Here is a 27,580-nt window from a genome sequence, read left to right as displayed (position 1 = left end):
GTCAGACTGCGCCGGCGCCGATGTTTCACGTTGCGTCATGACGAATAGGTTGGCCATGCGTGGACTTCATTAAAGGACATCCTACACTAAAGAATTTAACACATTTTTTTTTAAATATGACAGAAATGGGAAATAAGATAGTGTTTGTTAGCGAAATACTCGTGGTTTGTTATTATATAATTGAAAAATACAAAGTTAAAGAGGTTTTCCGAAATAACATTTTGCATAATAATCTGCGAATACTTAAGCAGTAAAAAAGGGCTTTCCAAACAAATCGCTTATCATTGCTACATTTCCTGTCGCTTTCTGTATAAAATTCCGTAATGCCTTTAGATTAAATTAAACTCGTATGTATCACACGTAACGCACGATCGTATGCGAATGAGGAAAAACAGTACAAGAACAAGTCATCATCATCATCATCATCTCAGCCATAGGACGTCCACTGCTGAACATAGGCCTCCCCCTTTGATCTCCACAGATACCTGTTGGAAGAACAAGTGTTGCCCTACATTTGTTTGCTTAATTTGTTTCCAAAGCATACATAAATACATTTCATACGTCTGTTCTTTACTTAAAAACTTTTATCTTATCCTTTAGGACAGACTTTCTTAGAGGTTACGCATTGAAAGCGTTGTACATTTTTGACACCTTTAAGAAATAATCATAATTAAGAAAACTTATCTGTTTTAACTATGTTAAAATACAAACATCCGAATTAAGAACCTTCTCCTTTTTCGCAAGTCGGTAACAAAAAACAAGACAGTCCCAAATTCCATCAACGATATGGTCACCTTAGCAGTGCGTTAGCCGGTAGCACTCACGCGCATGTCAATACTCGGGCGAAAGTGATTATCATTGTATTACAAGTGCGCTTGCGCAATACATGTTATTAACATTACGCGCCTTTATTGGGGATGTGGAGCGTAGACTGCTGATCTTGGGCATGTTATTATGAAAGAATGTGAGTTTATTATTGCAAAAAAAAAATGTCTGACTTTAAAGAAAATGTAATTTTTTGGATGACTTTGTAAAGAAGGTATTTTTGGACAGGTACATACAATGTAAAAAAGTTATTATTATTTGTTCTACACCGACGATAATAAGCAGCAACAACGCAACCTTCATATAGCCTATGTCATGATTTGTGAAAATTAACCACACCATTTAAAGTATATCGAAAAAAAATGGTAATTTAATGCCAGAATTAAAATTACATCATAATAATTCTGCCAGCAAACCTCGAAAATTTATTTCCCGATTAAATATTAAAACAGTACATTTTCCGTGTGAAAGCAAAAGGAAATAAAACTTCGAGAAAATGGTAATCTTGTCGCGCGGGTTAGCTCATGCAAATGGCGGTTTTATGAATAAAACACCAGTTCAAAGCTACAAAAATAATAAAGCGAATATTTCTCTAGGGAAGTATAGAAAAAGAAAAATGCTTTATTAACTTTTTTACAAGGTACAATATAAAATTTATCGTACCTCAGGGGCGAATTCGGAACAATTTTGAGGTCAGTAAAACATTGGATTGTTAAGGGACCTATTGCGGCTAAGCTAAAGATGTGACCACACTGTTGTTCGGACGAAGAATTACCAGAGTCAGAAAACTTTTGACTCCAAAGGGGAAGATATACAGCCTAAAAAACCTCATTTATTTTTATCTTATGACAAAGTGCCTTTTCCCAATTATACTGGGGTCGGCTTCCAGTCTAACCAGATGCAACTCAGAATAGTGTTTTACATAGAGCGACTGCCTATCTAACCTGCACAACCCAGTTGCCCGGGCAACCCGATACCCTCGGTAAGATTGGTTGTCAGATTTTCTGGCTTCTGACTACCCGTAACGACTGCCAAAGATGTTCAAATAAAAGCCGGGACCCACCAATTTATTGTGCCTTTCGAACATGGAATCTCTTATGGACAGACGCCAGGAAAAATATAGGGACTATTCCTTTTTATATTAATAAAATACAAACCTATTCAAGCTATAAATTAATTAAAATACAGAACTAGTTTTCAATTTCATATTCATTGGGAATAAATTAATTAATCTCTTCTATGGAATAGCTACTAAATAGCACAAAAGCCTTTTCAATAAAAATAAATCGGTGTTCTATACTATTAATGAATACACTTTGTGGGAACAAGGGGACTTATACCTGTACTGGGGATAATTTAATTAACAATTTAAATTATTTTCATATGAATAACTAAAACGGTTTGGAAATTATGTAACCAAATAATACACATTGAGATTAATCACTTCATACATATTATGAAACAAAGTTCTACGCCGAGTCTATTCGGTCAAGACAAACTCAAAAAGTTTTGACGGGATTTTCACGTGGTTTCCACCTATAAATAGAAGGATTCCTGAGGAAGGTCTAGGTATATTTACATCACCAAGTGCAGCCGGGACATGCCGCTAGCGTAGAAAAATAAATAAAATAAAACCGATCACATAACCTCCTTCTTACGTACACAAAATACCCTTTTTCTACTAAAGTACTTAAAAATGGACCTAAGCCGAAGTCCTAAGACTTACGACAATATTGAATCTCAAGGTTCCATTAAATATCTTAGCAAACTCCTTTGTTATACCAGTGAGGTCAGGACTCATAAGATCAAGGGTACTAAAGAAATGTCTCCGAGGCATTATGGTCTAAGATCGAAACTAGTTTGACCTATGCGTTCTAATACTCCTTGAAATTATTGGTTTGAAAATGTTTAAAGGTACTGTGTTTGTGGTTTGAAAGTAAGTTCTTAGAAAATACATATAAGGGTTTATATTTGTCTTTAACAAAATTGTAGACCGTTTAATGACTATTGCAATTTTGCGGTGGTGCAATTTTAACATAACGTAAGTATTGTGAAATTCCTATATCTTAGGGTGCGTCCACATCTGGCGAATGCGCCGCGAATGCGCAGCACGCGAGCCGATCGCGAGCTGTCCGCAAGCTGCGCGCGTGCATTTTTGTTCGTGCGCCGCTTCTGCGCCGCCCGCGCGCAGCTCGCGCGCGACCTAAGCGCCGCACGCGAGCGGCGCGCAGGCGGCGCGCGACGTCTGCCATCTTCGATAGTACTGAGCCAATATACGGAACTGTAAGGGCGAGAACTGATTGCGCGCAGATCGCGCGCCGCTCGCGCGCTCTATACGAGCCTTGCGTGAGTTGCGCTAAAGAGGCGCACCGAACTATTGCAGTGACTGCACGCGCGCAGCTCGCGGACAGCTCGCGATCGGCTCGCGTGCTGCGCATTCGCGGCGCATTCGCCAGATGTGGACGCACCCTAAAAAGCAACAGAACACGTAAGGGTAAGGGAACCGACGTATGTATGTATTGTAAACTTAGTGTATGTTACAATGAATGAATTGTATGTAGAGTGTAGACGATATGGCTAGAAATAATATCACTTGAGGGATAAATTCAAAGAGAGATTTAGAAGAAGACATGCTGTGCCTACAACAAATAAAATTGGCATACGGGCAACAAGTACTGTTACTGTTACTGTTACAGCCTTTTTATCGTCCCACTGCTGGGCACAGGCCTCCTCTTACACGGAGAAGGATTAAGCATTAATCACCACGCTTGCTCAATGCGGGTTGGTGATTTCAGACTATACATATAGTCCAGGTTTCCTCAAGATGTTTTCCTTCAACTTTTTATCAGGCAACAAGTACATAAAACTGCAATTTTATTTCTTTAGTACTGTAGTCTAGGTTTTATAAGAATACATAAATATAGTGGCGAAAAAAACGTAGCTTATATAAATCAGATTCCCGTCAGAAAAACTTTTATCATCCTAACAGAATTCCCATCAAATATGGAACATTTCCTGAATATGAAACGTGACACGCAATTATTCTATAGTTTCCTACAATATAATGGTATTAACAGACTTAATAGAACTGTCTACGTGAAATTGTGTACCTAATAAGATTTAGTTCCTCGGGGAAATTCACACTGAGAGGCCGGAATATCTTTTTAATAGTAGCCTACTTTAAAATTAAGGTCTACTTATTTGAATGTTGGCCAAACCGATTGGAAACTTTGGATGAAGTTAAATTAAAAAGTTTATTTTGGGTATAATGACATGATCATCATTAGAACTTTTTTAGTGTCACGGAACAGACATTATTTTAAGGAAAATATTATTATCCAACTGCCCTTATTACAACTTTACTTTGTGTTCGTTGCAGCATGTCTTTGTCTACTATACTACTCTATCAGACCTTACTAACATAAACAGATACGCACATATTTTATCAGTTTCGATTTTAGCCCAAAACAAAGTTCTTAATCCAAGATCAAATGAAAGTTAGCAAGTAATCTACCAACTGCCAAACATTCCGCGATCTATTTGATAACTTACAAACTTATAAATAACAAGATAATAATACATACTAGCCGTTTTCGCGTGGTTTCACCCGCGTTTCGTGGGAAATACTGCCTTTACCAGGCATACTGCATTTACCAGGAATAGTGAAATAATTTTTCAAATCTTTTCGGCAGTTGCGGAGCCTTTAGGGTTACACACAAAAATATGATTCTCTTTATTATTATATTATAGTAGATAAGTTCACATAACCTCCAAAAAGTCTGTCACAGCTAAATTGGTTTCTCGAATGTTTGCCGCCAACTTGACCTCATAACAAAATATTTTTTGCCGCGAAAAAATGGCGGCCGTGACCGAGATGATAAATCGTTGGAGTGTTTATTGTACTTTTTGACATAACAATGGATTATTTAATAGTAATATATGTAATATTCTGTTTTCCCTAAAGAACGATTCTTAGATTAAGATTTGTATTCATTTCGCTAGTTTTGTGTAATAGTTTGAGGGTCCAGTGGTTTTTATTGAAAGGGATACATAATAGGGAGTAAGATAATATTTTTATGTAGATTATTATTTTGCCATTCTGTAGAAATATGGCCAACCAATATCAATCTGATGAGAAAAAAATAAGCCATATCTAATTAGTCAACGACTTCTAAAGAAAATTGAGTCTCCACAGAACATACAAAGACAATAAAAGAGAGCGTAATTCATAAAATTCAAACTCAATAAAGCCGTGGCCCGTGACAAACAGCAGAAATATCTTAAGAACAGAAATGCCGAGAATTCAACGCGAACAAGACGTTAATAAAATGTTCTGCAGAAAAGGAGACTTAATTAATTAGTAAGACAAATAATAGTTGGTATTTTCAACAGATTTGCTTTTATTTAAAAGGAATTCAAAGGTTGTAAGCATGGAGAACAAAATGAATAGCGGAGATGTCATAACGCGAAATCTCCTAAGAAAGCAGCGCACCAAAATGCTGGTGTTCGGGGGACGAGGAACGTTACTAGCTCCTGTCTCGCATGGAACACACTCATTATTTTCAAAATAATATCACCAATCAATCAAGGCCAATCTTTGAGAGATTGGTTTTGATTTGAGAATGTACCCGAACGCTTCGTTAGTTAACTGATCAATCCTACGTTGCTTGACCGACAAGATGGCGCTTGACCTACCTGTCTTATGGCATCTCCGCTATTTTTCCTTTCTCCGAGTTTTATACAAAAGGAATTCGAAGGTTGTAAGTCACACGTGGAGAACAATGAATTAATTTTACGAACGAACATTTCACGAATCGCTTTTCAAATATTCAAGAATTTGAACTTCGAATTTGTTTGGAAACTCCGTAGCAAATTCTAGTATTCACATTTTTTAGGCTTCGAAAAGTTCTCAAGTAAAATCAGTCGAATTACCTAAGTTTTTTGTAGTTAAATATTCAGTAGCCATCCAGGAATGTTCGTAATAAATTACTTGGGTTTATAAGCAAGTAAATCAGACGATAGATCGCTATATTTCTATGCTGGGAATTCTAGAATGAAGACTAATTGAGATTTGTGTCTATGCTTCGTAGACTGAGTAATAGGTACTATTTTTATTTATTTATCTTTAGAATACAATATAGAGCTAATAACTTATTCGGCTAGCTGCCTAGTTGATGAAAAGGAAAATGACTTCATTTTATTTTAATTTTTAAAATTAATTACAGTTCAGTTTGAAATAGAACTTTTAATATTTATTTGTGGTAGGCACAAAATGTTATTCTATACTCCTCTATTTAATGTCATCTCATTAGCAAAGTTCTTTCCAGCCAGTTCGTCTTTCATACAATTTTATCTACAAGACTTTAAAGACATTTACAAACATAGAAATAATGTACCAAAAACTCCCATCCACGTTTACATTCAAACAGAAAAAAAATAGCTCGTTGAATCTCGACGAAAAACAAGATAACATTTCAGGGAACATTGTGGTTATTTGTTGGCAACACTTGCTCAGCTATTCATACGATGTTGCTACACCTATGAATACGGTATTCGGGCTAGTCATTACTGAGAGATTGGAAGTTGGGACTTCAAAACTGTGAGGAAATTAGTTTTCTTCTAAACTGTACTTAGTGCGGACTTTACGGATCCGCACTTATATTGCGACACAATTTTTAGGTTAATTGTTAATAGGATATATTGTAGCATATTCCATGGAATGTGAAGAACATGGGAAAGTATACATTTATTAATGACGCAAGAAAACCGCAAAAAATCAAATTAAGTCACAAAAAAAATCCACTGTCCATTTTATTACTACCTTATTTGTTATATATTTTCAGCCATGTTACATATAAAATTATCACGCATCCAACCTAAGACATATGTACTATTTAAATAAAGCGCACTGCGTAACAAAATGTCCTACTCCCAAAATAAATGAACGAGTTTCCTAACCTACATACAAGAGCGTTCACCTTGGTACCACTGTTCTACGTAACTAAATCTTGTACATACTTAATCAGGTCTCCTTAGAGAGTCTGATATAGTTGTTACGCCGTGCATCAAGTCCCGAGGCACGGCCAAGGACGAGGAAATAAAAGTAGGAAAGTGTTATGGAGTATTGAATGTCAGAGGTTGGTGGATAAACTTGCATGTTAAAATGTTGCAATAAGATTGTAGATATTAATGTTGAAAGGTTTAAATAATTTACAAAAATGGTATGCGGTATTCAAGAGTTGCATAGTCTTTTTTGTATTTTCTTTTACTATCATCACACTGAAAATCTAGCAGATGAGGATTGAGCAGAGAAGTCTATTTAATTATAAGGAACTGGAACCCTAAAATTTGGCTGAACACACATTTATTACTTTATTTTGTTAAGGTATCCAAGCTTTCACTCGCTGCAGTATGACGTAATATTTACTCTACACTCTGAAATGACCGATTGTATTGTCACTCCCAATTTAATAAATAAATTGCAATCTATAACGTATCTAATCTGTGCGCGGAACTAAATTCAATTTGTTGATTGTTTCATGTCCGACCGGACTACACTGGTATGTGACGTATGTTTTGACGTTCCATATTCGAAATTGAAAAGGGTTTTGACAGTCCGTCAATCTTTTTCTATTGTCTATTCTCAGAGGAATAAACAACGTTCTGGTTTTTTCTTTGTAGATTGAAAAGAATGTATTTTGACAGGCACTTTTCGTATGTGATTTCTTGAGGAAAATTGATGAAAGAAATTCATTAGGTATGTTGTGATATTTATTTTGATGCTATATATATCCGATACAGTCTTGGATAAATATAGAAATAAGTCTTTGTCGACATTAATTCTGCAGTAACGGACGACGCTTTTGTTCAGGACGTCAGGCCAAGCTTCTTTTCATAGGAAGCAATGAAAATAAATTACGGGAAATTTCGTTGTTCTCAAATTCCAGCGAGTAAGTTTGAGAAAATAGACAAGGCTCTCCTTTGTATTCAAATCACGGGAGAAATGATATCCTGAATAGTACCTACTGTTTTGTTTACAATTGTGTATGTTTGTGTGTGTATATTAAATGTTGCGGTATTGTATTCATATTTAGGTCCGTTTATACTTAGTTTATACCATATTTTAAGATACAAATTCAGAGCTAAGCAACGCTTGCAACAGTTGCAACCGGACGTTTCATATTCGCTACTTTGATTATATATATGTCTAGATGTAGCGTCGAGTGCGCGCAAGCGTGGAAAAAAATGTCGATGAACTGCTCATCGACAGGAGCTTTCCTGTCAATCAGAACAGATCGTTCCGCTTAACTGTCAAAACGTATTACGCGCGCTAACTAAAATACAAATAACAGAGATAAAATGACGATATGTGCAATTAAAGTCTGCCGGAATTATAAAGGAAGGCTAAAAAGTGCCAATAACATCACCTACCATCGGTAACTGACCCAGAAAATAAATATTTGTTTTTTGTAATTATGTTTACTAAATCACGCCATATTGTATCAGTGTTGCCAGTTTCTGTTTTTCATTTTCCCAACTTCACGTGTTTATGTTATGTATAAAGGATATTTTTTAAGCATTGCGCAAAAAAATAATAGGTAGGTATAATTTCTATTTTTATTGCTCGGATAGACATTTTCTGATTCTCCAAAATATTATCTACTATTATTTGATTAGTAAATTATGGTCATCAACGTAACATCATTTTTTTTCAAGAATTCCAAGTAATCCTATTGTTAAGAGTCAGTGGATAGACCGCATTAAAAAAAGCCGCGGAGATGGGATGTGGACACCAACAAAAAATACCGTAGTGTGTTCCGATCACTTCCGCAGCAAGGACATGAGTACTGTCGACAAGATAGGGCGCCGAAGACTTACAAAAGGAGCAGTGCCAAACAAGGTTCAATTTTCTATAAAGTTATAGTTAAACCGAATAACACTATGTATACAAACTTATTTAATTAGTCTATTTTTTTTTCATTATTTATGGGAGAATCTGGAAAGTTGGTATCATTATTTACGTCAACGCGCAGTGTAAAATGACACCTACACGCACACATGCATAACAATTTTGTCTCTGCTTCTTTGTTGGGATTGTATGGTGACACTCCATCTAGAGATATATATAATCAAAGATTCGCTATTTATCCTCTAAGTTTCATGTATATGTTTGAAGATACCGTGAGGCTTTCTAAACTACTCCTTGTAACGAACACAAATTGCATTTTGCTGCTTGCATTTCAGAGTAACATAACACTACCGACAAAGATGAAATACAAAACAGAGGTACCACAATTTTCACTAAAGATACAAATTGAAACTTTAATGCCTACAATTATATAAAATTCGAAACACATTTCTCTGCCAGGAACAATAAAATATAGCTGAATACAGAAAAGTGGCGAGTTAGCACTCAATAAATAGTACGAACGCCACATATCAAGCTACTAGGTACAATAGATCTGTCAAATTTCTTCAATGGATTTTCAACTTTATTTCTTAAGCATTAGGTTGAATGTTGATTGGGTAGTTTTATGTACCATTTTCTCACATGACGAGGGTTGTGTAACAAGTGGGGATGATAGAACTGTTAGCAAATATAAATGTACATCGTTAGTTTTAGTGGGAAACCTTTTATTTGCTGAAATATTTCCTGGGAACTTTATTTATTAGTGAATTTTTCAGTTGTTATTTTAAAGGTACGTTTTGAATGCTAGTTGCCGACTGCAACTGCCAATGTGCAATCGCACTGAGATATCGACCAATTTCATGCAGTCACTGGCGCGGCACGTGCGGTTGGCTGTTGCAGTGGGTAGCAAGCATTCAAAACGTACCTTAAAATATAGCAGTTGTACATCTGTGTGTGATCGTGAGAAAATTCTAAAACTATATTTTAATTTTGGCGTGTCTGTGTATGTCTATGGCACCGTAGGGCCATAAGCGTAGGGCGTAAAACTGGATAAGAGTTGTTGGTGTAATTCTCTAAATGTATGACCGCGGTACTGAAATTACTATCACAATGTAACAAAGTCCATCTCCTAAGAACGTTCCTATAAACTCTTGCACAACTTACTTTATAACTTCAAAACTGCGTCCCAAAGACAAATACAACAAGAAACCAATAAAGCAGAAACGTTAAATAAACAAAAAAACATTAATCACTTACCTCTCCGAATCCATGGTACTGATGTTATCAGAGGGTAGCCAGTTTTGACGAATTTTGATGGCGCGCGTGAAACTGTAACAAAAATATAAAACTTCAATATTTTCGCTAATTGAAAACAAACTGGGTCGCCGACTGTTGCAAATTGGGTTCGTTCCGATATTTGAAACACGAATGTTTTCTGATGTTTTGAGGAGAAAACTTTTGAATACGGTGTATATTTTAATTGTTTGCACTATATTTTTAGTGCTATTTGCAGCAAGTTTGTTTTTATTTTTTAGTTCTACACGACTATCTGACATCATTAAAATGTATTTAAAACACGGAGGAAGTGTTATTGTCCCGAGTCATCAGAAAAGTCTCAGTTTCTAAGTAGTTTCTGATAGGTATTATTTCTTTAAATAGTAAATGTCTGAAATAGAAGCATTGTCATGGTTTTAGATGTATAGAATTCATGACTGTACTCTTTTCTTGTCCCTGAAATGACGAGGACGCGTGCATCACGGCGTAATAAATCATAGACATTGCTGGAATTGTTTTTGTAAATATTCGTACCTATGTTCTACATGGAGGGATTGCCTATTGACAAGACTGTTGCCAATACCACAGATTACTAAATAGTAACTTACCAATATGGTCTCACAATTTTCTTAGTCTTTACACAAATGTATGTAAACAAACATCTTGTTATGTACTTCCGTAGCTTCTTCGAGCAACAGGCTCATCCCAACATGTTTCCGTAATCGTGCTATAAATGCGAACACCAGTACAAATAGAATGCAATTTTCTAAACGAGCGCAGCTAAACAAATGCATCGTTTGTATGGGAAATACGATTTTACTTAGTAAAGGGTGTGGTACAAGATTTAAGATATAGCGGTTTACACCATACTTTTACATAAACAATAAAATAATTTTATGTGTCTCTTATATACATAACAAATTGATTGAGATATCCCGCTAAAATGGTGCACAATGATACTATTCTTCTAGCTAAGCTAGTTAGATTTTGGCGTCCCGTGAGAACTACTGCTCGTGCCGGGATAAAATATGCTATATTACTCGGGAAGTGTGTAGATTTTCAAAAGTTAAAGAATTTTTCAACTCGGGTCAATAGTTTCCGACAAAAAGAAAAAAAAAAAAAAAACTTTTTTATATTAGTATACTATACACACATAGATAGTACTTTCTAAGTATATCTTAGACACCATTGGCTGTGTTTCGAATGGCACGTTAAACTGTAGGTCCCGGCTGTCATTGAACATCCTTGGCAGTCGTTACGGGTAGTCAGAAGCCAGTAAGTCTGACACCAGTCTAACCAAGGGGTATCGGGTTGCCCGGGTAACTGGGTTGAGGAGGTCAGATAGGCAGTCGCTTCTTGTAAAGCACTGGTACTCAGCTGAATCCGGTTAGACTGGAAGCCGACCCCAACATGATTGGGAAAAAGGCTCGGAGGATGCATAAGAAAATAGCAGAAAAGCCAGGCAAAGTAATAATATTGTTACAACTTGCACCAAAACGTGCTGGTAAGTTGAAACTAAAACTTCAAAGTGGAATGGCAGAACTTTAACAGTTGCCACTCAGAAACATGTATTTTTTCTTCCTTTCAACTTTCCAAACAATATTATAAAGAATTCTGATGAGGGTTATTTTTGCTATGAAAGTTTTTTATTTTCAATTTCCAATGTTATAGTTCGGCCATTCAGAGAATGCGTTCCTGACACGTCGCGATTGAACTGACGACGTAACTTTGCAATGGCGTTGCAGTTACGATAAAAATATTTTTGCTGGTTGTTTACCGTTTTAACAATTGAGGAGCATTAAGGCGAGGAAGTGGTCAACAATAATTCCATAACCGGCACGCGCATCTAAGGCGCCAAAAGGGGTCGGAGCGTCTGAGCGGGGCGAGGATAACAATACGCGCGCTAGCTTATAACTAAAAGTCGTAAGCGACAAAATGGTTTTGTAATTTTAATATTTAGAAATGATAATTTAATAAAAATTCCTACTACCATTTTAAAGAGTATGTATATACTCAACTACTAAAAAAGTTAAGAGGCTTAAATCGGTCCCGTTTGCCCATAATATGTGAATCTCTTTTTAAAAAGAGGTATGTTTGATATATTTTTCTCTGTTATAAAAGTTACCTAATCATGTTTCTACAACTAACAAAATAAGGCTTATATCATGAACTTTCAGGTAACCAAGTTGTATTTTGATCCGTTTTGTATTTACTGAGAAAAATTGACATCCTTGGCGCCAAAAATTCCAATTCGTCCTCTTAAAACAACATTATTATATCAATAATCAATGAATGTTATAATTTTGTGCCAAACTGAGTGTCAAATAACTTGGTAAACAATATTTTTCTAAATCTATACTGCGCTATTACAAGGTTATGTCAGCGGTTTATATTTTGTAGTGCTGTGCTAAAAATAACAGGCAAGTATCGTAATCTGTTCTTATACAGTTATAATATAAAATAATACGTTTTGATTTTCTTTTTAAGAATTGGAAAATAATGGACTATAAGACTTAATTATAACGTTTATGAAATATAAAAATAAAACTATGACCAAACCGCATTTTTATACTTAGATTAAAAATGGTAACCCCAAATGGCGTTATGGGCCGCCATTTTGTGACGCTAAAACAGTCGTCCGTTGTCGTTTCGTGCGCATAGACCACGTTTTTCAAGTGTTTTCGATCTGTTTTTATTTGATTACCCGGCTTTTGTTAGACCGAGATATCATGATTGATTCTGTTATTGATAATAATATAATTATACATGTAGGCGAAGATGATGATGAAGACACCACCTCCTCAAGCAAATCGGAGTCTGATTAATATTCTGTTCGCACATTCAATTCAATGTACTTGTAACAAAGAATAAATAAAACAATTTTATTATATGAATATTACCTTTTTTTGGTTTCCACTTAAATAACTAAAATATAAAACAAATGATTCCGCCAATTTAAAACGAAAATAATCTTAAAATAATGCGGCGGTTCATTTTGAAGGAACGGTAACGAACTCAGTGTTATGTTGTGCCCATCACTAGTCGTGACTAACTGATAGGTGTCAGGAACGCATTCTCTGAACGGCCGAAGTATAATTTCGGTTTGAGAATTTTGGAATAAATAACTGTAGCTGAGTTTTCATTATTTTGAGAACGATGTTTCTTATTTTCCTTTTTTGATGACTTGATCATGATGTTGACATTTCTCATTATGTGTATTGGAATATTTTTGTTTGTGATAACAAAGAATCTTGAGTCAGTGAACTATAAAATGTATTTTGATTCATGCATGATGAAGATGACGCTCGTCTTTTGCCGATTTTTTGTCAATTTTGAAACCGTTTCCCTACATTTAAAAATACTCAATATATCAACTTCAGTATTTTTTGCTATGATTAATAACTTGTTCAACAGACAAAAGAGCAATACATTAACTATCTCTATAGTCTGTTTTTTAATCTCGTAGACTAAATTGACACTTGCAAAATGTCAAACTTTCTAATAATTTTGCTAGCTCTGTGGTGCAGTGTTGTACTTACGATACCGGTTCGTTGAATCGTAACTTTTTACAATAAGTCATCCTGAAATAATGGGCTTATCCTTGATGATTACGCATGGCTTTGCGTGGTCAGATATCCCTGGCAGTTTGTAGCACGTCGTACAGCCATGTGTACGTACGTGAATTTTTAATATAAAACTTTGAATGAATATTAAATTCGTCTATTATAGATAAAAAGTTACGATTCAACGAACCGGTATCGTAAGTACAACACTGCACCACAGAGCTAGCAAAATTATTAGAAAGTTTGACATTTTGCAAGTGTCAATTTAGTCTACGAGATTAAAAAACAGACTATAGTATCTTACTTATAAGATACAAACAATTCGCTTGCAACACGATATCTAAAGCTGAGAACAGACTAGGCGTTCCCACTACATGTAGTTGGTCACGCAAACACAGGGAACCATATTTCAGTATCTACAGTCCGAAATCATCAAATAACTCCTTCCGCTGTAGGTTAGCAGCGGTGAGGGAATGTCAGTCTCTTACTGACTAAAACCCATCATGTTCTTTCGGAGGCCTTTTATGTGCCAGGGCCGCGGTAACTCTTTCGAACAATCCCGCAGCTCCGGCAGAGTATGTACTCGTACAGTTCTTGAATACGTAGAACCCGCAGCCACTTTGAGTACCTCCAACCTCGCAGCACTTTCAAAGGGAAGTGTGTTTGTCGTAACCGACTACGCCGTCTGTCTATTCGTAGCCTAAGAAACAGTCTCATACAACAAGCCGATCTAGACCAGATGTCTATCAACCTTAACAATAGCGTTCGATGGGAACCGAGCAGTTTCTATCGTATTGCTATCATCCATTAACACCATTGGCACATTCTGATAAATGGTGAGAAACCTTTTTATTGCTTTTACGAAGAATTACTATAGTTCAGACTACTTGTTTTAAGTGGAAAGTGAGCTAATTCTGTCATAGATTGGTAAATAGTGTGATGTGAGAAGAATGTGAGTGATACTATTCTACTGTCAAAGATATGAATCAAATGGAATGAAGATCATAAGGCACGAAAAAGTACTTAGATAACATTGAGGTAATAGAGGTAAATGATTAAACCGTATCCTCCAAAAATCCGATCCGGCTTAGAAATGTAGGTATGTCCCGCGTGAACATAACGTTAGCAGTACCTAAATAATTTAACCCGTGGCACATCTCAGCCACAGACTGGTCCTAAGTAGGACACGTGCGACAAGGATGGCTTCATTAAGGTAGAAAGGAGAAAAAAGAGGCCACCTTGTAGGAATCAGTGCGGTACCGCACAAACTGGACCTAACATCCTGCTGTGTCCTGCAGTACCAACGACGCAGCTGTACGTGTCCCGCCTACATCACACCACGACGGTGGAGCAGATCGTGGAGTATGTTCGATCCAAGACCAACTGGACCTTGAGGGTGGCCACAATACGCGCCACAATACGAACTTCAATTCGTTCATGGTGCGAGTTCCAACTCATCACATCGACACATTCCTTAAGCAAGAGTTTTGGCCGAAGGGTGTCGTCTATCGGAGGTTCCGTCCGAGGATGGCTACGCGACACTTGGCAGCGTAACACGACGCCGACACTTCGTGTGCATTAGTTTTTAAGTTGTTTATATAAAATATATATTAGTATATGATTTTTAATGTTATAATATTTATGTATAGTGTTTGCTATGGGCCTTGATGCCTGATTTAAATAAATAAATAAAATAAAAATAAATGGTATTTCTTAGCTAAAGTTTTTATAGGCCTCTTAATTGTCCGTTATTAATCTTCGTATGTAATAAAAAATAACTTACGTTTACTAACATAGAGGTTTATACACTGAGGCGGTAGCTTTACCTGTTCCGTATTAAGCTAGCGATTGACGTCGCAGTTTGCCAGCCACTGTGAGCCGGCTTTGAGCATCCTGAGTTATGGTCACTGGTCAAGCCAGGCATTCCGGCGATTCACGCCAGCCAATGAGCATAACCCTTAAAGTAAATGGGGTGTTATTCTAAACTTCAGAACATACTATTATTGTTATTGTGAACTTTAAGTTAGCTTCATATAAATAAAGTTTATTTAGCCCAACGTGCTTATATTCTTACCAAGCTGTATAGCCCATTTGTCGACAAAGAGTAGGCAATTTTTAGCGTATACGAAATAGGTAGTTCCTACGGGACGCGGATGAAACCGCAGTCACTTGTGTTGTTGAGGGTTATGACAGTGTGATTTATATGTTTTTTGCGGATGGAATTCCAAAGTTTCAACAACGACTGTGATTCGGATGGCACGTTAAACTGTAGGTCCCGGCTGTCATTGAACATCCTTGACAGTCGTTACGGGTAGTCAGAAGCCAGTAAGTTTGACACCAGTCTAACCAAGGGTATTTATTGGGTTGCCCGGGTAACTGGGTTGAGGGGGTCAGATAGGGAAGTCGCTCCTTGTAAAGCACTGGTACTCAGCTACATCCGGTTAGACTGGAAGCCGACCCCAACATAGTTGGGAAAAAGGCTCGGAGGATGAATTCCAAAGTTTCAACACAAAGACAAAGGCAGAAGCTAGTACTTTACAAAGTATGCTTCAGAAGTAAAATGTTCCCAAAGGGCACAAAAAGGCTAAAACCAGTGGGATCCATTAGGTTCGTCCTATCACGCGCCGGGTTACCGATAAATCTCAGCCGTCCGCTTTTAGGATTTATTTGCTTTAAAGTGCACCCGATTTGGGAAGCCTTTTATTAAAAATACATACTTATTTTAAACTGGTCTTTTAAACTGGTATTTTTATTAGGGGATATTAAAGTTGACTTATTCCACTTATATCAAGCATTGAGTCGTATGTCATGTTTGAGACCTACGCACGGGTCTTCAGAAACCTCACGATAAATATTCTAAAACAGTGTTTTCTAGCAGTCTAGAAAATCATTACCTAATATACACTTTAAATAAAAGGTCTATTACATCCACAACACTAAGCTACACAATGACATTACGAGCGATCACGACCTAAGATTCCATAGGTAGGCAGCAATCGATAGAGATATCTATAGAAATAAATCGATTTATTTATGTCTAGATATCGGATATCTAATATTGAACTTTGCCTGTCGGTCTGTTCGCCCGTGGGCGATGCGATCGTGTAACCAACACTAAAGATTCAGTTTTGTGTGCTACAAGTTATAAGATCTTCCGTTCGGTAGTACTTTAAATTAGTTTAAGTTAAAATGTCATAAATGCGAAAGTGTAGAGTTCAATGATGAAATGAAACTTGGTAAGTACTTGGTACTTTGAACTTGGTACACAGATAATCTATCTAGAGCTAGAGAAAGGACATGATTACTTTTATGCGGGAGGTATTTTCCTTTGATCGAATCGAAAAAGTTTTGGACACAAACTAGAACACACATATGTAGCCAGAACAATTTTTGATGATGTGTTTTAGTTTCATACAATAACACACGAAAGAAATAAGAAAAGTCACCGAGAACCCAAAACAAAGCTAAACTGAATATATGTTTAAGTGTTAAAATATCTAAGAAAAACAAATCGCTATCGCCTCCAACTTGTACCAGACCCCAATTTAATAGTGCTCGTGACCGGTCCATACCGGGCGGCCACGGTTCCCGGGGCGCGCGGAAGTCTCACTTGACGGGCTACCATCCATCCCGGGGTTACCGGGATTGTTCCCCTCACTAGTGTGCAGTGGCCGAACATACGGATATGCCTGTTTCCGCTGTTTAAGGGAGTTTAATGTCGCATACGACAGGATATTTGTGGGGTTTTTGTTCAAAAACTGTTGAGTCAGTTTTGATGTTACTTATTTGATATTTTGTAGGAAGTTATATCCGCAAGCTTGGAGTGAAATAGAAACATACAGTCTTACTTATAAACGTGAATTAAATAATAAGTTATACTTAAGGGGTGTTTAAGAAAAAATCTTACTTATAAACGTGGCTTAACTAAATCGCTTGCTTAGCAATTGAGCTGTCAAATTAAGTAGCCTCACACCCTTGTTTAAGCCGCTAATTAACAAAACGGCTGGATCTTTACCAGCTGATTTTTCATTTCCGGTTTTTTGACAGCTCAACTTTTTAATTTTATATTTCACGGATGCCATTGTTGCCATTACACAACGTTTTGATGACAAATATTTTTTTAAGCTACCAACATTCAGGTAGTGCTGAGAAATTAGTATGTTTTTATGTCATTATCCGTTCATCAGTTAAGAGATGCTTAAGCAACGTTTATAGGTATATAAAATTAATCACTACTTAAGGCTTTAAGAAGTAATTAGTTAAAACAATGCTTAGAAGATGATTAGTTGATTTTTATAAGTAAGGCTGATAGTATTTGTTACTAGAATCATGCCTCAACCTGAGCGGGATTAGAACAACTTTCCAGACTAACGAAACTTTTTGTGATCGAGAGAGAGGTCTATGAAAAATGAACTGAGTATCATTCGAGGAGGTCCCTGGAGGGATGACAGAAAGTTGGAGGTCTTAGAGGGATACCAAAAAGCAAAAAGATTTGAAAATAAATAAGATACACTTTAATGCATTATAAATAAATACGAGATGGGCAGACAGACAAATTAATCCGTCTCCCATATTATATTAGAAGTAAAAGACAAAGAAATCGTGCAATACCGCCTACATACAACCTTTTTGATTGTAAAACTTTTTGCATTAGAGATAAAGCCTTTGAGCCTGAGTAGGACTTTGTTAATTGACGCTAATTGTTGATTCTAATGTTTTTTTTAGATTTCGCGTCGGCGTGATGGGCCCACGCCTTTATTTTAGTTGTCTTCGCCAATTAGGAACGCCTTTAAATCTGTGTTAAGTAAGACGATTATTATGCAATGTGATTTATTAAATGCTGTGAATTATTTAAGCTAAATAAAGGTGGGAAGGTGTGAAGCTAAAGTTTTGATTTTACTACCAGCTTTTCCCTACGGTTTTGCGTACGTTTCGGAAAAACCATTTTTCAACGGGTAAAAAGTAGTCCCTTTCTCAAGATCTACTAGAAGTCTTAGTCTAGACTTCCTTGGTACTCCTTGGTGTACCAGTTTCGAAGCCAGCGTTAAAGCGAGACAGGCAGACAGATTTTGAAGAAGTGAGGACTTGCACAGGTATAATACTTTGTAATTAACCTTATGAGATTATTTCATCAACAAAAATTATCATATTGATAACAAGGCAAGTAAAAATAAAAATTCAAAATAAAAGATCCCGCAAACTCCACATGATCCCCATCCTTTATGGCCCATATATCTCTTTCGAGAGACGGAAACACAATTGATTTTCTATTGTCTTATACCTGCCAGCATGCGGGGGGTGATTATATTATTAAATCGATGGATTGCATGTAAAATGTATAGAAGATATGTACAGTACCTATTATATGTACATATATGTATTTACTTTGACAATATTGTATGACAAAGTTGGGCGCAACACGTAGACCTGTTGCTATACTTTGTATAACTTGGTATAACTTTGGAAGAAGTTAAATAAGTAAAAGTGTAGGTTAAAAAATACAGTTTATATTTTGATTTGTAAACAAAAAAAGTATTCAATTCCCAGGATGTAATGTATTGAGACTTGTCTATTATATATTTATCTATCTAAAAAACCTTTTTTTTTGTTCAATGTAAAATTACAATTTCTTGAAAAACCTTTCTACATATTAGTCTAGACATACATCTTCAAAGAACATATACCATAAAACGTAACCACCACAACATAAACTGAGTTTTATAGCACACTAGCAATAAATATTGAAATGTCCTAAAATTCTTTACTGCCCATTTAATGGATAGATAGTGAATTAAAATATTTATTGGTCCTTCGATCCGAGATAAGATTGTAACTACCTATATAGCTGATGAAAGAAACCGCATCTATCTATAAATGTATCAGGTATTTATCATACAATGTATGTAGGAAGGCAGTTAAAGTTTAGTTCCTCTATGTATCATGTTATGTATGTATTTATTTATAAATGGTTAATGTTAAATAACTGTGAACCCTTAAAATTGAAAAAAAAAAATCAAAAGAATCTCGTTATCACTTCTTCTTCCTCCTGCCCTGTTCCAAATTTTATTTGGGGTCGCATCGGCGCAATATGTCATCCTCTTCCATTTTCCCCTGTCACTCGTCATAATGTCACTCACTTCCCTTCCTAATCATGTCATTTTTCAGGCAATCCATTCATCTTTTCTTAGGTCTTCCTCTGCCTCTCCTATCTCGTTATCACTCTTACAAGATAAACAAGATCACTATCACTTCGTATAAGACACTTTAATAAATACTACCAACAAGAATACATAGAAAGACTATTCATTGAAACTCTTTAGAATTTAGAACATTCCAGCAATTTCCAGTTTTCAAGCAAATTCCTGCCTTTCATAATGCTTCTTATAAACTAAGTAAGCTCTAAGTTCGTAACCATTTGTCCTAAGTTACCTAACACGACTGTTACATATATCTTACATAGCAGTCAGCTGACAACAAGGAGTACCATCACACTACAAACTTTTAGTCGGCCGATAGTTTGTATGGGCTCATAAATCTGTATGTACGATTATCGGCTACGGCGGCTGTTCTCATGGAGATCAGCCAACTACGCAGCACATATTATAGTGCACGAGCATTTGCGCAGACACAGGTGCACCCCCTATTCCTTCCCTCTCATAACCCGATGGGACGGCAATCCCACGCGACCGGAAAGAGATCAGGCGCAGGACCGACATTTACGTGCTCTCCTATGTACGGAAACGACACTGTGTAAGTACGCATATTACAAAGATCAGGTACTTAGTCGGTGACAGACCGAATGGAAACTTTGATTGGACTCAAAATTTATTTTTTTGCCAACCATCGGATCAACTGTTGGCCGACTATTTAATTTCCAGTGTGCAGGTACATGATTGTTACGTAGATACGAATATCTTACACGCCAGTCAGTTGTCAACTTAGGTAAGTGATTTTGAATTAGTTCTAAGTGCTAAGCAGACACTTGCAACCTCTTACATATGCGAATAAGTTATTGAAACACTTCAGGAGAAAGCTTTGAATAGCTACTGAATATTAGATATTTGTTTATTTATTTTAATCCTTCAAAGGTTGGAGGAGCGTTGTTCAGCTTTCTAGTCAAATATAGGAAGGGCTGGATGTTATATTGAGCTGATAATAGGCTGATTAACAGCCTTATTCATTATGTTAAGTAAAGTGTTCAAGTTATACACTTTATTATTTTATTAGCAACCTAAATCTTTGTACCCGATAAACTTAATAATTATTTCTTACAATCCATCCAACGACTGGACTCGAACTGGGATCTTAATTATTAATTTCTTGGTCAAAGCATTTGATGTGCCTATGAAACAAAAGTGGGAAATCACACTATTTTTTCACATTGTTACTACAGTGAAGTAACTTTTCCCCTCATAATATAATAATGGCGTCCACGGCCGATTCCGGCCACGGCGGCTGCTCTCACTTAAGGAGATCAGCCAGCTGCGCAGGACATATTATAGTGCACGAGCATTTGCGCAGACACAGGTGCACCCCCTATTCCTTCCCTCTCATAACCCGATGGGACGGCAATCCCACGCGACCGGAAAGAGATCAGGCGCAGGACCGACATTTACGTGCTCTCCTATGTACGGAAACGACACTGTGTAAGTACGCATATTACAAAGATCAGGTACTTAGTCGGTGACAGACCGAATGGAAACTTTGATTGGACTCAAAATTTATTTTTTTGCCAACCATCGGATCAACTGTTGGCCGACTATTTAATTTCCAGTGTGCAGGTACATGATTGTTACGTAGATACGAATATCTTACACGCCAGTCAGTTGTCAACTTAGGTAAGTGATTTTGAATTAGTTCTAAGTGCTAAGCAGACACTTGCAACCTCTTACATATGCGAATAAGTTATTGAAACACTTCAGGAGAAAGCTTTGAATAGCTACTGAATATTAGATATTTGTTTATTTATTTTAATCCTTCAAAGGTTGGAGGAGCGTTGTTCAGCTTTCTAGTCAAATATAGGAAGGGCTGGATGTTATATTGAGCTGATAATAGGCTGATTAACAGCCTTATTCATTATGTTAAGTAAAGTGTTCAAGTTATACTATACACTTTATTATGTTATTAGCAACCTAAATCTTTGTACCCGATAAACTTAACAATTATTTCTTACAATCCATCCAACGACTGGACTCGAACTGGGATCTTAATTACTATGTCGGGACACCTTTTTCACACACGGTCGGTTAGCCCCATGGTAAGTTATTTATTAACTTGTGTTATGGGTGCTAACACAACTGATAAACTACATATAGCTACATATATACATATTTATAAATACATATCATAACACCCAGACCACGGCCAACAAGTATGCTCATCACACAAATGTCGACCGAACCGGGAATCGAACCCGGGACCTCAGGTTCGGCGGTCCGGCATGATGACCATTGCGCCATCGAGTGAAGTAATTTTTCCCCTCATAATATAATAATGGCGTCCACGGCCGATTTCGGCCACGGCGGCTGCTCTCACTTAAGGAGATCAGCCAGCTGCGCAGGACATATTATAGTGCACGAGCATTTGCGCAGACACAGGTGCACTCCCTATTCCTTCCCTCTCATAACCCGATGGGACGGCAATCCGACGCGACCGGAAAGAGATCAGGCGCAGGACCGACATTCACGTGCTCTCCGATGCACGGGTGAATCAATCACCAACTTCCAGACTACGGGCTACTTTGTGAAAGTTTAAGAAACCCACAAAGCGATTTCGACCCGACCCGGGAATCGAACCCGAGACCTCGAGCGCAGCAGCCGCGCTTGCGACCACTAGGCCAACGAGGCAGCATATAATATCTAGTTACAAAGCAAAGTCTTGGCAAGTATCATTGCCAATCAGGTGTCAAGCTGGCATTATTCTTTGGCACTTAAGACTAAAGGACCCGGTGATTATCAGTGAAAATAAAAGTAAATTACTTAGCATTATTAGAGAAAGGGAAATTGTCGGCAACAGAAGGAAAACCCTAGCATTTGTAAATTAAAGAAAGTTTTAAGGCGAATAATTATAGTTAATGTAGCATTAAATACATTTTCTTGTGTAAATAACACAATTAAATACATGATCTATAGCTTTCTTGTACTTTCTGTAGGTACGTGATTTAATTCGTTCATAAGTGCTTGTAAAGGCCTGAGTAAAATTAATAAATGATTTGACTTGACTTAGCTCGACTTGAATTGAGAAAAGATAATGAAAACTTTCACATCGAATGCCGCAAAATTATATTATTGCCTAATTTAACGTTTATAAATATAATATACTAATTTTATTTTATTCAGAGTAATGGTGCTTTTAATAGTGAACTAATTCTCTTCTTATTATTCCGTAAAAACAATAACTCTACTAGGTAAACCAAATTATTTGATCATCATAAATTCACAAAATAATTTGTTGCACACTCAAACATGGCTGCAAAATTCTGGTCCTTCTAACCGCAATTGAAAGCGAGTTCAGCTATGCATACCTACCTATCATATCACAGCATCCCAAACTCTTAGGCCTAATGACGTTAAATTGAGCGCATCTAAGCCTCTTTTACATACTCCTTAGTATATTTTGAGATAGCGAAATGTTCCAAAAATGCTCTGAAAAGCTGGAAAAATATTTTTGTAACTGGATTAAATATTTTTTCACGCTGTTGAATGGTAAAGAGTTACTCTTAACATGAGTACTGAGTAGGTTAGGTTAGGTTAAACAAAAAGCTTTTATAAGTACAGAAAATATTAAAACTTTGGTAGAGAAAATGTTTATTTATTTATTTAAATCAGGCATCAAGGCCCATAGAAAACACTATACATAAATATTATAACATTAAATCATATACTAATACATCATACACTATAAAATACTTAAAACTAATGCACACGGAGTGTCGGCGTCGTGTTACGCTGCGAGGTGTCGCGTAGCCATCCTCGGAACCTCCGATAGACGACACCCTTCGGCCAAAACTCTTCCTTTAGGAATGTGTCGATGCAATAATCTGTTACAGCCTTTTTATCGTCCCACTGCTGGCCTCAGGCCTCCTCTTACAAGGAGAAGGAATAATACAATAATATGCATATTAAAATTGGTCTAGAAGAAATTAATATATTTAAATGCATTGAAACAGGAATTTACTTTACCACACATTAGAAAATAAAGGTTGCGTATTATTTCAATCGATTTCAATTTTTCATTCAATCGATTGAATATCGATTTAATTTAATTCATTAATCCTATTGTAAAACAAATGAATTCGATCAATATTAGGATCGTGGGCAGATTTAATCAGAAATACGCGGAGGCGTTGACAGATGACCGATATAGATACGATACAAACTGACAAAACAATTTTCTCAGATCCGATTAAAGAAATTATCATAATACGTATACATGTAGATATAACATTACATTTTAAACATTGAGTGGAAGTTACGACTAAGAAATATTCAGAAGATTTTGAAAAAGTTGGTCTTTCGATCCCGAGTAATATATTAACATTATAAACTTTTTAAAATAAAGTTCCACAATATCTAAGTTCTTTTTTTTTTCAATTAAGCCTATAAGTTCTTTCGAAACGTCACACTTGTTGCACTGTTCTAAAGAGTGGGTCTCATGCAGAAGCAAAACCGGCAAGAAACACTCTTTTGAAAAAAAAACACTTGCTCACTTATTAGGTTAATGCCTACAACTGACTTATTTTTCTATATTAAAAGTAGCATTAACTCGTACAGTTGTCGTAAAATGACCTTGGTAAAGGTCATCAGTGGCTTCACGATAGTAAAAGGTAAGAACAAAACACTACCTGACTTCGAAACACTAACTACTCGTAACACAGATGGTTGTTCCATCAATCACGCCCAAACAAAAGGTGCATTTCTAGTTATAAAACTTTATGGAACTGGCAACTTTAGATATACAAATACAGTCAACTTCAGGTCAGTGGTAATAGTTTTATAGGAATATCGCACTTATTACTATTGAGTTAAGGTGCATGACAGTTACCACTAATGTGCAGTTTACTGTACATTGTTAGAAACACTACTTCAATGATTAATATACTTCAACAGGGAAGTTCACAAAGCATTCGTAAAATCTAGCTTTTGTTTACAGCTTTACTGACATTTCTGTAAAGCTACTTATGAAGGTATACTATTGTGTAATACATTGCATAATTACTTTATTTTGCTGTGTTAAAAATATTCGTTTGAATAATGTTTTTATTGTAAAATTGTGTGGAAAACTATATGGGTTTATGAGATGGCAAAAATATGAATTATGGAAACTTCAGATAGGTTTTCCGTGTGGGGATTGAACCCGCGACATGCTAAGCAGCACCTGATGAATTTCGTATGGGTATCACATGGTTATATAGAGGCCTAACATTAGACATGTCTTCGTCGGCTTCGTCCGCTGTATGTAATGTGCTTTCAACACCTAGCTTTACTTTGCGGTTTTACGTGCATGCAGAAGAAACGACTCCTAACACTCGGATAAAAATCAGCTAATGCCTTCCTCAGGCGCTAGTAAACTATTTGTGTATCACATTTAAATTAAATCAGCTTGTTTTCGATCATTCTTTCGGTCTAAAATATTTGAAATGTGTATCGAAATAACAGTATTTATTAGGCTACAAGTTAAGCAATTACTGACCAGACTCCCACAGACGAGACTACAATGAAATTAGCCTTGCCTTTTGTAACTAAGTAATTAAGAGCTGATTGGTCACGTACGCATTAGTAGGGCACGCGCCTTGAATGAAATATTTCTATGGATTACAGACTTCTTATTAGTTACTATCCCCCTTACTTATAAAATCTCTAATCACCTTCTAAGCAACATTTTAACTAATCACTACTTAAAGTCTTAAGTAGTGATTAAATGTTAGTTAAGATATGCTTAAGCAAAGTTTATAAGTGAGAATTTTCTGAAACAGCCCTTAAGTATTACTTATATTTAATTCACGTTTATAAGTAAGGCTGTAGATCATTAAGAAGTACTGTCTACTGTCACACACACACACAAACAAAAGAAATAGGTAACTGCTAAAACCACACTATGATTGTGCACTAGTAATAAGCAGAACACTGACTCCTAGGTCACAGGGTTTCCCTAGTCTGGGAGGCAGGGTTTTTCACTATCATTATGTTACCTTTAAACAACTGTATTGTATTTCCTTGTATACCTATTTCAAATCCTCCTATAGTTAAGATTTTTTTATAATATGGCAACAAGATAAAATGTAAGAAAGGTTTTTATGTATCAATAAAGTTAATTTGATTTGATTTGACAATAATATAGGTCGGAATGCAGATCGCAGGAATCTCTGATTAATTAAGTGTTAATTATCAAGTTAAATGCTTCAATAGATAGGTATGTGGTTTGAGCACCATTACACATCACTAACCTTCGAACTAGAAACTTCATATGTGTCTATGTACTTATTTACATAGTTCCCTGAGATTTCATACACTAGCTACTTATCACAACCGGATAAAAATTAGGCTGTTTTTTTTTTCAGGCTTTCTGTTCAGTAGTTTATGGTGTGAAAGTCGAAATGACAGACATTCAGAGTATTATAATATAATATTCACATACATATATCATACGGACTATAAGTAAAACAAAATCATCACTTCTTTACAGTATGCTTACGGGCATAAATAGGGCCCATAGGGACCTTCGAAATATCACATCATCCTTCCCTACATAAAATTACCTCATGTACTTACATAATACCAACATTTCAAAACATGATCTAAACTCGTTCAACATTTAACCTAACACTAAAAGTCGTAAACTCCATACAAACAAACCGCAACAGACGTTTGTAGAATGCAATGAACAAACAAATCCGTGCGCTGAGCGGGAATCGAACTCAAAGCATCGCGGTACGGCGGTTGTCAAACGCGAGATGTGTGTACACATTATGTACATACAATATTTACTTTGACTCTTGAATCAATATTTGGTAAAGTACTGTTAGTCACAGAAGTTATTTTTTGTCATTTAGTAACGGACTCAATAAATACATTTTGAACCGACTTCCCAAAAATGCGAGGATTGTATTTTTTTTTTCATCAATAGCATTCTCTCTGATAAACCAGTCTTAACAAAGGGTTGCCCGGGTATCTGGATTGTGGAGGTCAGAGATAGGCAATCGAAAACACTCACACCCAGTCACATTCGGTTAGACTGGAAGCCGACCTCAATATAGTTGGAAAAGGCTAGCCAGATGATGTGTTTTACGTATTTTTTATGTAAATACAAATTAAGTTGCCATAACATAATTAAACATTTATGGCCTTACTACAAAAACTTTAACCACTGTTTTACACTTGTCTAAAAAAATGTGGTTCCAAAATGTTTTTGTGGTAAGACGGTTACCGTCTTACCACAAAAGCTTTTAGACGTCAGTTTAGCACTGGTCTAAAAAAATGACAAATTATGACGTTGTATTAAGGTCCTTTTTGCAGCTACAATTTTTTTTAGACAAGTGTTTGACACATGTTTAAGTTTTTGTAGTAAGACCATTTATATCTAATAAACACATTTACAAACACAAGCCAGCTTAAAACTTATAACGTAGGCACTTAGACATTAGGTATTAAAAACTTCTAACTTAAACTGATTTTATATTCAAAGTGAGTTGGAAGCATTATAGAGAGTAATCATAACTTAATGAATACTTAATCGGTACTTTAATTATGAACTTGACGTCTAGTTTGAGATCGCTAAGCTTTTAAGTGAAACTTATGTTATTTTGCTAAGCTACAGTACCTACTGACATAATAATTATAAGCCTCGTGATATTGATAGCTTAGCTTACCATTTTTTTAATGTAGTTGTTTCAAAGTTGAGATGAGTTTTACAAGTTCTTTAGGCTTTAGTTTCAATACAAATGAATTATTAAAAACAAGCCTAAACAAAATAAAATACAGCAACATAAATCAGTTTAAACTTTAACATA

The 27,580-nt window shown here is 36.1% G+C and overlaps 1 protein-coding gene across 1 annotated transcript in view; it reads right to left on the bottom strand.

Annotated features, from left to right (window-relative positions):
* The window catches only part of LOC124641374, a 202,785-nt gene that overhangs the window by 32,741 nt on the left and 142,464 nt on the right, over positions 1 to 27,580 (bottom strand). Inside the window, exon 2 of the mRNA XM_047179445.1 lies at positions 9,992 to 10,063. Coding sequence (XP_047035401.1) covers positions 9,992 to 10,005 — 14 coding nt within the window. The 5' untranslated portion in view covers positions 10,006 to 10,063. The remainder of the gene's footprint in view (positions 1 to 9,991; positions 10,064 to 27,580) is intronic.

The sequence above is a fragment of the Helicoverpa zea genome, chromosome 2 (genome assembly GCF_022581195.2).
Source record: "Helicoverpa zea isolate HzStark_Cry1AcR chromosome 2, ilHelZeax1.1, whole genome shotgun sequence".
Classification (NCBI taxonomy): domain Eukaryota; kingdom Metazoa; phylum Arthropoda; class Insecta; order Lepidoptera; family Noctuidae; genus Helicoverpa; species Helicoverpa zea.
The sequence above is the reverse complement of the archived record's forward strand: the minus strand, read 5'-3'. Positions and strand labels throughout refer to the sequence as shown.